This window comes from Engystomops pustulosus, chromosome 1 (assembly GCF_040894005.1).
Source record: "Engystomops pustulosus chromosome 1, aEngPut4.maternal, whole genome shotgun sequence".
Lineage (NCBI taxonomy): Eukaryota > Metazoa > Chordata > Amphibia > Anura > Leptodactylidae > Engystomops > Engystomops pustulosus.
This window is the reverse complement of record NC_092411.1, coordinates 210,164,616-210,179,535: the sequence shown is the minus strand read 5'-3', so window position 1 is coordinate 210,179,535 and position 14,920 is coordinate 210,164,616. Positions and strand designations below refer to the sequence as shown.

General features: G+C 38.5%; 1 protein-coding gene across 1 annotated transcript in view; it reads right to left on the bottom strand.

Annotated features, from left to right (window-relative positions):
* Nucleotides 1–8,034: 8,034 nt before the first annotated feature.
* The window catches only part of ARSJ (arylsulfatase family member J), a 50,603-nt gene continuing 43,717 nt past the window's right edge, over nucleotides 8,035–14,920 (bottom strand). The window contains exon 2 of the mRNA XM_072119206.1: nucleotides 8,035–10,176. Coding sequence (XP_071975307.1) covers nucleotides 8,790–10,176 — 1,387 coding nt within the window. The 3' untranslated portion in view covers nucleotides 8,035–8,789. The remainder of the gene's footprint in view (nucleotides 10,177–14,920) is intronic.

The following is a 14,920-nucleotide window of genomic DNA, read 5'->3' as shown; positions in this document are numbered from 1 at the left end:
AGTGCCAGCACCAATCGGAGGTGTAAGCAATGGGTGTTTGCTGCATTACATAGCAAACACCCGATGAGTATGAAGACTGCTTAGTTTGTGAGCCCTCTTCATAGACCCAGTACCGCTACCAGACATTCAGGAACATCTGAATAGAGGAAGGATTTAATAAAAAATAGAGGTCATTGGTATCAGATTGGTTGGGTTTCAACACCAAGACCCCAAACCGATGTGCTGCTCCGACAGCCACTAGGCAGTGGACAGCTCTAGAAGCAGAAGGCTTCATCTACGTGCTGCAGGTTTGCTCCTGCTAACTTGGAATTTTTTGACTATTAAGACAGTGATAGGACTTCAATATATTGCCATGTAAACACTTAATGCAAACTATAGAAGGGATGTAAATAACTTCTATCATGCTGATAGATAAGCCCTTAACAATGACTGATGCCCTTGCTGTGCACTATAGCTCAGCCTTTTGCATAAAAAGTGTATTTATTTTGGCAGGACATTTCAAACAAGATTTTTTATTCTTTTTAACTATAATGCGAGGCACATGTTTTCTTTTTTGTGTCCATGTGCAAGCCTTGCGGCTATAAACAGAGTAAACATAAAACATGTCTCAATACAAAGCAAGCAAACAAAATCAATAGTGTAATGTCATGCATTGGGACTTTTTTTTTTTGCTATTCCCCTTAATTTTAAGTTTTGAGCTAGAGCTGCACTCCAAATAACAGCATGAAGTTGCAAGCCATCGTCTGGACTGTGGCTGAGAGGGCTGTAAAGTCAGGGACTGATGCGAGTGCTCTAACAAGAGTTATAATATGTTTGTGCTTTACAACCAACAAAATATTTGTTGGCAGCATTAGGCTGGGGTCTGTTAGGCCCACAAACAAAATCTTCATCAACTCAATAAACCCTAGAAGCCTTCAAATTGCAATGTGGAAGCCAATATAGGATAAGAGCCTGGGTCACCAGAGGATTCTCTGGTACTCTAATTGGCCAGCCCAACACCGTGTCCAACAAGTGTCTTTTATGTGTAAGGATCTTAACATATGGTGATTTATTGCTTAAATCTGGGCATTCACATTCACTGTCATTAATCTGCCTTATATAAACATTTCTTCAATTTGATGTTATTACAAAAATGTACCCGTGTGAAGGTAATTTCTCATAAATGTAGTGATATGGTCCCTTAGAAACAAGTCTATGTCCTTGGATACGGCCACCCCTGTTCGAGTGATTGCACAAAGAAATAAAAGGTTTTTGTATATGAAATGTCTGGGAGTTACTGCATATCCTACAGCCGTCCTGTGGTAATGATCACTGAAGCCAGGAGATCAGGCAGGACTCAATAGCGCATGCCTGGCCACCGCGGGGTGGTCGTATCTGAGGAAGCTATCTAGTTTCTAAGGGACAACATGGCTACATTTATGAGAAATTATCTTCACACAGGAACATTTTTTTTAATTACATCCAATTGAAAAAACGTTTACAAATGGCAGATGAATAAAATTAAACGTGAATTGCCAGATGGGAATACCCCTTTAACTACATAAATGTTACATATAAACTATATCTACCTAATATCTACTTGTAAACTTATTTTTGATTTTTTTTACATTCTCCAAACACATGCTACATGTTTACATACAATGGGATAGATAAGTATTTGGTACACTGACTTTGCATCTTTTCCAACCTGAAAGGAATGGAGATGTCTGTAATATTTATTATGGGTAAACTTCAGCTGTGAGAGACAGAATCTAATAAGAAATACCAAAAATTACATTGTATAATTTTTAAGTAATTAATTAGCAATTTATTGCATGAAATAATTATTTGAACCCCTGCCAACAAGCAAGATTCTGGCTCTCTCAGACCTGTTCATTTTACTTCAAGTTACTCCTACTCTGCAGTATGGAAAGGGCTATTACACAGCTGACACCTGCCCGGAACTGGCAATAAGTTAACTTATTACTTGCTGCAGCTGAACCCGATGGTGGCATACCTTTAGCTGGGTGCTGCCATCTTTAAATGGTACTTGGCGCCCACCGTGACATCATTGGAGGGTGCTGCTCACCACAATGACAGCTGGGAGCTTTAAAGGCTCCCATAGCTGTCATTAGTAAAGCCTGCCAACTATGCCAGCCAGAATCTAGAGTAGTTTTGTCCACCACTACATACATCAGGAGGCCTAAGCCATTTTATGTATCCAGTGACGCCGGGAGGGCAAGGCTTCCATCATACATCGGCTCTAATACTATACACCGGTGCAAGTATGATAAATCTCTACAAAAACACTTACCAGAAAATGTAAAACTTGCTAAATTTTAACCTCTCGATATGACTAATACATCTTGCACATTGTGAACCATGCTTGTTGCCGTCTTGCGCATGTGACTAAATAATATGTGCTTAGACCGAAAGCACCCGAGATTTTATTGTTCTTTACCATTCAGTATCCATCACCCCTAGCAAAGGCAAGTGGACTCTTTCAATTGAAAATGTTCTAAAAAGAAATATCCAGAAGCTCAAATGTTTCTTTCTACTCAGTTCTTCATCTCTCCCAGGGGTTGGTAAACCCTCTGACAGTTCTGGCAGGATTACATCTTCGTGTAGTGTCTTGTGCCCTTGTTTTTAAGAACTATAGGTTTTAAAATTAAAATTATTTGCATAATTTTATAACCCTTTTTGTTTTTCAAAAACAAGGTCCGAAAAAGCTAAATGAAGAGCAGATCGTGCCAGAGGGGGCACACACCAGTATGTCAGTGTGCTTGGTTTGCAATCCTTCATCCTGGTGGTAGATTTCCTTCAATGTTTTCAATTTTTTCAATGTTTTCAAGTATTACATGGGCATATGCATTAAAATAATTCTTGTGTATTAACCATATATGTTTGAGGCTAAATGAGATAACATTTCTTATATTTCTTTTGTGTGTCCCGCTAATATTGCTGCTAATTTCCCAAAAATCCTAAAGCATTAAATTGATTGCGTTGTCTTTGTGGTCCCAATAAAGTATTAAGCCTTCCTATCAATTCCATGCATGAAAAAGACATTGTATACCTCAAAGGGGAACTTAATATTAAATGGTGAGACAACCACTTTAGGTAAAACAAAGTTAGTCAACTTTTTGATGCAGTTTTCATTTACATATGTACTGTACATAAAGAAAACATATTCTACTATCTTCAATAAAGTGCAAACATTTCTTAGTTAGATAGGTTGTTAGAGATATCCGATGTGACACTTAAAATAAGCACAAACTATTTCCAAAACAGTGTAAAGACTGAATAAGTATAAAATACATAGTAAATTGTATCTTTTTTATGAACAATTTCATATGATTTATTGCCAAACTGTAGATATTATTATTTTCATCCAATATTATTAACTTTAAACAAAATCTACCATTAACCCCTTAAGGACGCAGCCTGTTTGCAGGTTAAGGCTCGCAACTTTTTTTTGAAATTTGACCTGCGTCTCTTTATATGGTTATAACTTTTGAACACTGTTACTTATCAAAGCGATTCTGAGATTGTTTTTTCCCCACATGTTGTACTTCATTTTAGTGGTAAATTTTGGCTGATACGTTTTGCGTTTATTTACAAAAAAAAGAAAAAAATGATGAATTTTTAGAAAAATTTGCCATTTTCGAAATTCAAAATCACCGCGTTTTCAGGCAGATAAATTTACCACCTAAATAACTTGCAGAATAACATTTCCCATTTGTCTACTTTACATTTTCATAATTTTTGAAATGTTTGGATAATTTATTTTGACGTCACGCGGCCTACAAATCGAATAGCGATTTTCCGTATTTTCGGAATTGACTATTTTGGGGATAAATACTGTTTGAAATCAAATTTTACATATTTAGCAACAAAACCCCCTATATAACCAGCCCATTTTCAAATCTGCACCCCTCAAACTATCAGAAACAGCATTTACAAAGATTGTTAACCCCTTGAGATCTTCATAGTAATTGAATCAAAATGGCGGTGAAATTTAGAATGGTCAAATTTTGTCGGTTATACGTTCATCTAGCCCTAAAATTTACACATTTCCAAAAGATAAAAAGAGAAAACTCACCATAAAATTTGTTCTACAATTTCTCCTGAGTGCAGCGACCCCCCACATGTGGACATTACTTGTGTTATGGGGGCACAGCAAGGCGCAGAAGGGAAGGAGCACCCTGCAGCTGCCAGGATTTTAGTTTTCTGGTTGCCCCCTTTTGAAGGCTATAACATTTTCGCTTTTCCGTTATTTGGGCCTTGTGACAGCATTTTTTTTGCGGGACGAGATGCTTTTTCCAGTGTTACCATTTTGGGGTTGGTATCACCTATTGTTGAAAATTTTGGAACTTTTTTTGAGGTCATGAGTAGAAAAGCATCAATTCTGTACTGGATTTTTTACTTTTTTTTTTTTTTGTGTTCACCGTATAGACTAATAATCATGTTATCTTTATTCTATGGGTCGATACGATTACGGGGATACCAGACATGAATATTTTTTCCTATGTTTTACTAAATTTGCCAAATAAAACCCTAATGTGGGGAAAAATCTATCATTTTTGCATCGCCGTCTTCCAAGTGGCATAACATTGTTACGTTTTTGGCTACAGAGCTGGTTGATGGCTTGTTTTTTGCGGGACATGTTGTTCTTTGCAACAATATCATTCTGGAGTACATATGTTTTGTTGATCACTTTTTATTGCATTTTTAGTGGGATATAATAGGTAAAAATCATAATTTTTGGCGGGTTTTTAACGTTTTTTTTTTACGGCGTTCATCATATGGGTTCAATAGTTATTTAGTTTTATTCTATGGATTGTTACGGACGCGGTGATACTATATATGTGGGGTTTGTGTTATGATTTAGACTTTTTTGAGTGTTATATGTCTCTTTATATGTTTTGGGGCTTATGGGCATTTTTAGTGATTTATAAAGTAATTTTTTATTGAAAAACATTTTTTTTTACATTTTTTACATGATCCACCATGGGATATGAACAAGCAATCATCTGATTGCTTGTTCTTGATAATACTCTGCAATACTAATGTATTGCAGGGTATTATCAGTGCCAGCCTATGCAGATGCATAGGCTGACACTTTGCCTTTAAGATGACGTCACAGACGCCATCTTAAAGGTAAACCCTCCAGGCCCCAGAGGTGCCAAAACAGCAATCGGCCCCCCCGAAAACGGTGCGGGGGGGCCGATTGTGATGTAAAAACCCCCAGAAGGCATGTTAAATGTCGCGGTCGCATTGACTCCGACCGCGGGTGTTAGCCGGGGATGTCAACGGTAGATTACCGTTGAAATCCCGCGGCTAACGATGCCGGTTCGGCTGCTATACAGCGCTGAACCGGCATTGTCTCTGCGCAGTAGCTGTACTGCGCTGAGCGCTATTCGCGGGACTCAGCGCAGTACAGTACGGCGCAGAGCGCTAAGGGGTTAATAATAATAATAATAATAATAATAATAATAAAATGAATCATGATAAACCATGGACAGTTAGTCATAGATCCAGGCACTGAGACTGTGGTCATCTTCCTATATTTGTTATCCATGGCCTCCTTTCTTCTAATATCAACCTTTAAAATGATGCTAATAATCCAAAGGTGATTTGAGGGCAATGTAGGGCAAGATCTGTTGCAATGCAGAACATATTCTACCCAACCCCCTTCTCCCTCGTTCCTCTACATGTGTGATCACGCAGCTGCAGGAAGTACAGGAGGTGGGGGAGACCTGTTCTGCTCATTGTAACAGCCTGTGAATCTGATTATGTAAGGAACCCCCCCAGAGGCTTTCAGACTCATTAGCATAATTATAAAAGTTGCTTTGAAAAGGAAGGAGGCCATACCAAATATAAGAAGATTACCACAGTCACTGTGCCTGGATCTTTATTAGCAACATAATCACCTTACATTTAAAAACAGCATTGTGATACTTTATAAGCTTTCCACACCAACTTCTTCTTCCCCATGGTTGTGTTATTATATAGAAAATTACCTGTTATAGTTATACATAAGAGATGTGACCATGCCATACATCTTCACCATTGTGCATACTGGTAGTGTAACATCCATGCCAATGTCATCAACTGTCTCTAGAATGCAGCCGTTCATACACTTGACTTTGTCTTTGTGTTTTACTCTGACATTATGTTTGCTGACTGTATTGATTGTTTTGCTTCAAACCCATAATTCTGCAGCTCTGCTCTGATTCATCAACAGTTAATCTGGGGCTGGGACTGCTCCAATCATTCCTTGGGCTGGGACCCTGGTTTGACATAAATCACCCACACATTCAGTTTAGTGCTAGCTGTAAGCTCCTGGTTTCTAGGTACATTTTTTCTCATCTCTGAATTCTAACCTCTTTCCTCAATTCAAGCTGTGCTTCTGCATTGGGATTTTGTACTGCGTTTGTCTTCTTTGTTGTGACCTGGCTGAGGAAAATGCTCTTTTGTGTTTGTATTATTTTGTCTTTGTGTTTTGCACTCTGGCACAGGAAGAGAACATCAACAAGTTACCCTTACTGTTTAGCTGGGAAGGGGGTTTAGTCTCTGTCTGTGTCACCTGTCCGTTCCTAGAGCCTATATTACAGGTAGTGTTAGGATGTGCTGGTCATTAAAGAATGAAAAAAACATGTGCTCCGGCAGATGTGGCCACAAACTTGATGATCCAAAAGCACAAGAGGATCCAACACCATTCTACTATGGTAACAGCTATTTTATATGTTGGTAATGACATGTTACATACAAAGTGATGACATTTTCACTAACGTAGTTGTATAATAATACAAAATTATTGTTGTCCTTGGATATGACCACTGCTGCTGGAATCATTCCACCAAGAAACAAATTGTTTTTGCGAGTAAAATGTTGGAAAGTTACTGTCTGTCCCACAGCTGTGCTCTGGTGATGAATGCTGAATCCAGATGGTCAACCACCTCAATAGTGCATGCCTGGCCAGAGTGCAGGGTGGTTGTATCCAAGGACATCTGTCTCGTTTTTAAGGGACAATGCAGCCATATTTATGTAAAATAATTTTCACACAGGAAGATTTTTTTTTTTATAACATGCAATTAAAGAAAGGTTTATCTATGGAAGATGAAATAAGTTAAATGTTAATGCCCAGATAGGAATACCCATTTAATATTTTTAATTGATACAAAGCTCTACAAAGAATTTTTTTTATACCTGTCGAAATCTTTTCATGTCATTGAAAGTTTATCAACTTTTTTGGTTTAATTTTTGGTAAGATTTAAAAAATGATTTAATTTTGATAGTGTTCATAGAGAAAAATGATGGGTTGCACTGATTTTGCCTTATGTGTTAGGAACAATTCCAGCTAATCTTAGCATGAATTATTTCCATAAGGATAGCTGTATATGCAGAGCTGTACATCGCTGCATGGCTGGAAAAACACAAGACTCCCACTCTCTCTCTATGAGGCCTAGCAGCGCTTATGCAGGTTATTTCTATTTTTTCTATTTTTTTATTTTACTAAATAATTTCTGAATCACATTTTGAAGAAGTTTATATTCCTGAGCTTTCCTTTTCCCCAATCAGATATATCAAGTTTCTTAGAGTACATCAATGTTTATAAAGATTTTATGATGTGAAGAAGAAAACATTTACAAAGGCTAAAATTAGGTACAATTCTGTTTCCACATAGAGTTCTTAGAAGAAAATGGAACAGTAAGGGTATTTACATAAGAATATTACACACTCTAAAATATGATGCACATTCCTTTGTTGAGTTGGCCAGGGAATCTGTTACTATGTTTGAGCCTTATAAATGGCCTGGTGAAATGATGTCATTTATTTTAGTACTCACCAGTATTCCATCATAGTGAGCTAGCTAAATATTGGTGAGCTAAACAATCTTATTTCAATTATATTGGAAAACCTAGAAGTCTGCGTTGTTAAGTACTTTTTAACATAGGGACCATTATCGACTGACAACAGGGGCGTACCAAAATATAAATGACCATTTTTGGAATCATTGGCCCACATTTATCAAAAAGAGTGCAGCAGCTTCATGAATCTGGCGGCCCCTGCACTGCTCCGAGTGCGCCAACTTTTTTTGTAAATACATGTGCAAGCAGTTTGCATGTTCTTTCTCGTTCAAAGTAAGACAGGAAACTGGCGCAAAGACTTTAATGTGGGCCAATGCCTTTTAACCTGTATGGTATTTTAGTGAAATAAGGGATTTCAAACTCCATTGTTTTATGTTAGAGGAAAGGAATTCTGGAATCTCATTCGCATAGAAATTGTAGCAAAACTAATTTGCAGCACTCTTGTCTCTAATTATGTTCCTAAATGTAATCCTAAATGAATAAATTTCCGTATCATCATGTAGTTTCAGTCGTGGTACGAGGAATTTTTAAATATATTAGTGTTATGAAATGTCTCGACATTTTAGATGAATTCTTTGAGCACAGGATTAGTTTCATGGAAACCTAATAACTTCTTATTGAATATTTATAACATTGATCATATTAGTATATTGAATATGAATATAGGGATTAACTTTGGTTCATGTTTTCAAGCATTTTAGATTCAGTTTTTCCCAGGCCAATTCTTTATGTAAAATATCTAAACAGTAAGAAAACTATGAATCTTGTAAAGAACAGTAACAGTTATTGCACAAACAAATATTCCAGCAACAGTTAAATTCCATATAATACAATATTGCTACATAATATGTCACTGCATCACTAGTATATACACTTCATAACACATGACAGTTGTTTTTGGTTTGTAGACCATGAACTGTCTTCTAATAGCACTTGTTTTCATGAGTTGGCTGGGGATGGATCCCAACCAGAATACTGCTGTTTCCTATGACTGGCATTCTTCTTGTCCTTCTTTTTCTTAGATTTTCTGCCTGGGTTTTTCTTTTTCTTACTTTCCTTGTACCATGGACCCCAAACGCCTCCATTTAGTTTAGGATTGCTCCTTGGATCTTTTGGAGGATATCTCACAGGGACTGCAGATTTGTTAAATTGTGCAAGTCTTCTAAGCAACTGCTTTACGACGTCTGGATACCTTTCAGACAAATCAATTCTTTCATATGGGTCGGCTGTTATATTAAAAAGCCACAAAGATTTTCCATTTGTAAGAGACACCCGCTCATTATGCCAACGACTAAGTCCGCCATTGCTAAAACTTTGAGGAGGCACCCAATCTCCATTACCAGGGTTTCCTGTTAGAAGTTTCCACTGGTTTACTCTGATGGCAGACTGAATAGCAGTATTCCAAATGCCAAAACCAGCAGCCCAGGAACCATTCCGTGCCTTTGTATACATAGGATCTATATTATGTAGGATTTCAATTCTTGGAGACCTTTTTCCTTCACTTACTGTCTCCCATATGTCATAGCCATCTAGCTTCATGTCCTCTCCTATTTCCCCACCAGCCAAAGTAACCAATGTTGGAAACCAGTCTGTAATGTGAATAAGTTCTTTACAGACATGGCCCTTGAGTTTTAAAAATGGGCTATGGACAAACCCGACAGAACGTATGCCTCCTTCCCAGTATGTACCTTTACTTCCACGTAGTGGCCAATTGTTGCCTCCTGCCATTGGTTGTCCACCATTGTCTGAGGAATAAATAATGACACTATTCTCATAGAAGCCATACTTGTGTAATGCCATGGTAATGTTGTTAACAGCTTCATCTAAACACAACAGCATGGCAGCATATCGTCTCCTGTTGACATTTGTTATTGATGTGTAGTTTTCTACATAATTTACTGGCGCTTGTAAAGGAGAATGTACAGCTTGGTAAGCAATATAAAGGAATAGAGGCTTCTTGGGATTATGGCTGGCCAAAATGTTTAGTACTCTTTGAGTGTACATTTCCGTAGAATAGATGCCGCGGTCATGATCCCATGCTGCGTTATCATTTTCATACAAGTCGTATCCACATGTTCCTGGACTGTCACATTTATAATGGTTATAGTAATCCCCACTTCCCAGAAGTGATCCAAAGAAAGAATCAAACCCTCTATGCGTTGGCATGCATTCCTTGCGGTAAAACCCCAGGTGCCATTTTCCAACCATGTGTGTTGCATAACCAATGCTTTTTAATTTCTGTGGTAGTGTTAAATTGTCCAGTGGCAAACAGTTGGGTTGGGATGGTCGTATTATAGAATGCTGAAGACCTGTGTGTATCTGATACCTAAAGGAAAGAAAATGACAGTATTAACCGTTGTGAACATGTAATATTATAAATGTTTATTTATGAAAAAAGAAGAAAAGACACAGCCAAAAATAACCCAAATCTTCTAATTATAGCGCACAAGCAATGCAGTGATATTCCTTTCTACCTATGTGACTGCTGCAGCCAATAACAGACTGTTAGTCTGCTCAGGCTATCTCTATCTAAATAAAAGTAAACTAAATACCAGACATTCTCTGGATTACATAAAATATAGGTTCTTTAAGTTTATTCTTAAGTTGAATTTGTATGTAAGTCGGAACAGTGACAATTGGATTTTCAAAATTTTTGCTCTACTAGGCCCAAAGACTATCAATAAAGCTTCATTAGAGACATTTTATAGCTGATCATTGCAGCCTTGCACTAAAGTAAAGCTTCCAGAGAGCTTCACTAGAAGTCACAGTTGTCAGAGAGGTCCGTCTATAACTAGGGGTCGTCTGTAAATTGGGCGTCCTTAAGTAGGGGACTTCCTGTGTAGGTTCTAATACTTTAGCAAATTTACTTTTTAATTTAAGGGAAATCTACCATTAGTTTTTATGTATTGTGAACCAAACATACCTTGAGAATGCTGTAGCAAGACATGCAGAAAACATATCTTGTTTAATACCTGAACCGAATGGTTTTGCTCAAATTACAAAATTTAGGACCTTTGGAAAGCTGGATGCTTGCAGGCTGCCTACATAAACACATTACACGGAGCTCCCTGAACTGTCCAGACAGGACTAATCAACCTGAGCTGGATGACTCATACACAGCAGTTGGGGGATGGTGAAGCGATTAATTTTTTCTGCCTGTCAGAGACAACACAGTGATTACAGCGTTCTCTGGAGCAGTACATAATTATGGTAAGAGGAGAAGTGCCAGGCTAGCCACAAGAGCAACAGAGCCTCATTATCATAATTTTATAATTGTTTTTTCAGCAAAACAACTCAATTAAGGGATTAAACAAGATGAGGGCTTATTTACTAAGGGTCTGGGGCCACACTTTCGTTGGATATTCTGAAGTTTTCAGGGATTGCGCCGCTGGTACTGGTATTTGACTGGGGATTTTGGCGCAGCCGCGCCGACTTGCATGCAACAGAAATCGGGGGGAGGGGGGGGGGCGTTCTGTCGGATGATCTGACTGATTCGGACTGAGCGCAGGATTTAACTTTAAAATTGTGTTGCAAGACATGCACTTACATACACCGGGAAGAAGAAGGTGAACTTCGGCGGACCTGAGCAGGGAAGCGACACATTCAGGACATCAGGTGCACAATCTTAGTGAATCACAGCACAGTGGATTCCTGACAGACAATGCACTTTTGGGGATCGCAACAAAGAAGGTAAGTAAATGTGCCCCGATATGTTTCCTTAGCTACAGCATTCTCAAGGTATGTTTGGTTCCCAATGCATAAAATCAAATGGTAGATTTCCTTTAATTTATTATTGCATATTCCTTTCTAAATATATAAATTGTATTATTTTGGTGATAGAACTTTCTGCAAGAAATGTGTCTTGTGTGGAGTTTGATTTTTTTTAATCATAAAATGGCTTTTAGAGCTATAAAAGTTGGGAAGCTTTCTAACTATCTCTTTACTTGACTCTGTTTAGCCTTGCCAGACAATTATCCATGATCATGCCATCCAGGCCCCAATTGGCAATCTGCCCAGATTCACCATAGATTTTCAGGTTGATTCTGCTGTGGATTTCACTTATCTTGCTAAGGTGAATAAAATCTGCTTCATATCCATTGCAGAATATGAACATGTAACAGGGTATGTACATTTCAATAGTATATTACTCCCCATGGTATATGGCAGCCATGTTTGCGTCTTAGTAATGAAAACTTTGCCAGGGGACATATGAAGAGCTGAATAGGTAAAGATATAGATTTTATGTATTTCTTATCTAAGTTAATTGTGTTTCACAGCAGTTTCTGTTCCACAGTAATAAGGCAATTGTGTGAATTTTTTGCTAATATGCAACCTTAAAGCAAATCTGTTACCATGATTAAATATCTGAATGAATTACTATTTTATGTAGGGCTATGCCCACACATGCCACCAATACTTTTGTTTTTATTGTCCAACTGCTCCTTCCATTGCAAAACCTCACCTTACAAATATGCATGTTAGGCTAAAGTGCTATGGCAGAGCCCCTCAGGGCTATGGCACCACATCTTGTTGGACCCAGGAGCTAAAGGAGGAAGGATTAGAGAAAGCAATGGGTGGATGAAGTGTAGCAGGGTGCATTGTTATTGCTGGTGCCCTGAGGCGTTCTTCTAATACCCCCATAAGCACTTCAGCCTCATTTTCAGATTTTCTAAGTGAAGCTTTGGCACAGAAGGAGCAGCTGGGAAATTAAAGCAAAGTTATGGATGACATCTGTAGGCAGGGACCTATGTAATGTAGTAGTTACTTTGGTAGGTAAATTGTGGTGACAGATTCCCATAAAGTAAATGAATCTTAATTATCTTATTTTAAAAAGAAGATCTGTATATGTATGTATGATAGAAGAACAGGTGTGCAAATCCTTGGCTTAGCTTGTATGTAAAAGCTGGAACTCACAACAAAACCACACATCTAGTGACTTATTGCAAAATCATGTATTTTTATAAGCTGCTCATAGCCCAGAGGAAAAGTAAGAATGCATGTGTAGACCATGCAGACCCCCGTAATGATTGGGGTTTGTAAAGGGAATCTCTTTAATTGTGTGGTGAGAACCTTTTTATGAATTTTCCAGGAGTCCGTTCACAGATATCTGTTGTGTTCCGTTTTGTTAGCTGCACATTAGCATCTTTTCATTAGTTTTACTGACACTTGTGCTGAAGGCAACTGATGTAGATGTGAATAAACTCTATATGCCGAAGTATAATAGAAAGGAGACACCACATAGTCCTATTCTAGAGCACAGACTTTACTAATGTGATCTAATAAATAATGGGGCAGATTTACTTACCCGGTCCATTCGCGATCCAGCGGCGCGTTCTCTGCGGTGGATTCGGGTCGGGCCGGGATTCATTAAGGCAGTTCCTCCGACGTCCACCAGGTAGCGCTGCTGCGCTGAAGTTCCCCAGAATGCACTCAAGTTCACCGGCCTATTCCTAGTGAAGGTAAGTGCAAGCTCTGCGACACTTTTTTTTAAAAAATGCTGCGTTTTTTTCCAAATCCGTCGTGTTTTCGTTCGGGCAACGCCCCCTGATTTCCGTCGCGTGGATGCCAGCGCCGATGCGCCACAATCTGATCATGTGCGCCAAAATCCCGGGGCAATACAGGGAAAATTGAATCGGATCCTTAGTAAATGACCCCCAATATCTTTTTGTTTCTATAATATATCAGTTTAATTTAGTTTAATTGGAATTCCCCACTAAAAGGGTTGTCTGACTGTTATAAAAATGGAATAACCGGGGTGAGGAAGGTGTTTAAAAAAAAATAAAGCTGTGCTCACCCGCTTTGGCGCCACCAGAGTCCTCTGGCGCATCCACCTGTCTGCTGGCCCAGCACTCGAGGGAAGCTCTGCTCCGACAACTTCTGGATGGCCTGGCATGCCCACCTGTCTTCTGTACCAGCACTGTTTCAGGCTCTGGGACAGAAGACGGGTGGACATCCCAGTCCACCTGGAAATTGTTGGAGCAGTTCTCCCATGCTCCTGTAAAATAACTCCGATGGACGATGACGCGAACACCGGGAGCTCCAGAGCACATGAGTATAGCTTTATAATGCTCTCCTCAACCCGGCTATCAAATCTTTATAACAGTCAGACAACCCCTTTAAGTACTTGAACATGTACTACAGCTAATACTATAAGCTTATCTAGTTGTATACAAGGCAGCACCAACCATACAGAAAAGGTTGGTAACTGTGATATAGATCTAGAAATTCATTCTTTTCTTTCTAAAATACTGAAATATCAATATCTTCTCCAAGATGCTGTTCTTAGTATATAGAAAATGTAAGGACAGCTCAGGAAGTTCTCACAGATAGTCTCATTTTTTTTCTCTATATTACATTTCACCTGCAAAATATTTTCTGCTGTGAAGATATGTTGCTATGCCGGGCTATTGTTCCTGAAGGCATCCTCTGAATCTACTTTGATAAAGGGTTATGGGAATTCCTTCAAGTAGCTTTGTGTGGTTGGTGTTCTGTAATAGAGGAAAAGCCGAAAGCTGAGACATTAGATCTGGCATTCATCATACTGTAACAAGAGAAAAATCCCAAAGGTATTTGGAGTGAGTAAACTTGCAGCTGAGAGGATGTGTTCATGTGCACCCTTGTTAAACGATTTCAAGTGAAGCATATTTAATATTAGATCATCTTATTTATGTATTTAATCATAGCTAATCATAAAACTAAATATAGACTGGATGAAACAACTAAATATAGTCTGGATGAAAAAGCAGAAAATCTTTGTGGTTTAAAGTGACCCTTTAATAAGTAATTAATGTGACTTTTCTACCATGCTATACAAATAAATATAATATTCTACTATTATATGTATTCTGTCACCTACCTAACAAGCCTTGCAAATGTTAATGGTCATGGACCTCTCAATAGGTTCACGGTACACAAGGGTTCTAGATCTGACATGACATAGAGTTCTAGATCTGACAGGACACAGAGTTCTAGATCTGAAAAGACACAGGGGGTCATTTACTAAGGGCCCGATTCGCGTTTACCCGACGCATTACCCGAATATTTCCGATTTGCGCCGATTCTCCCTGTAT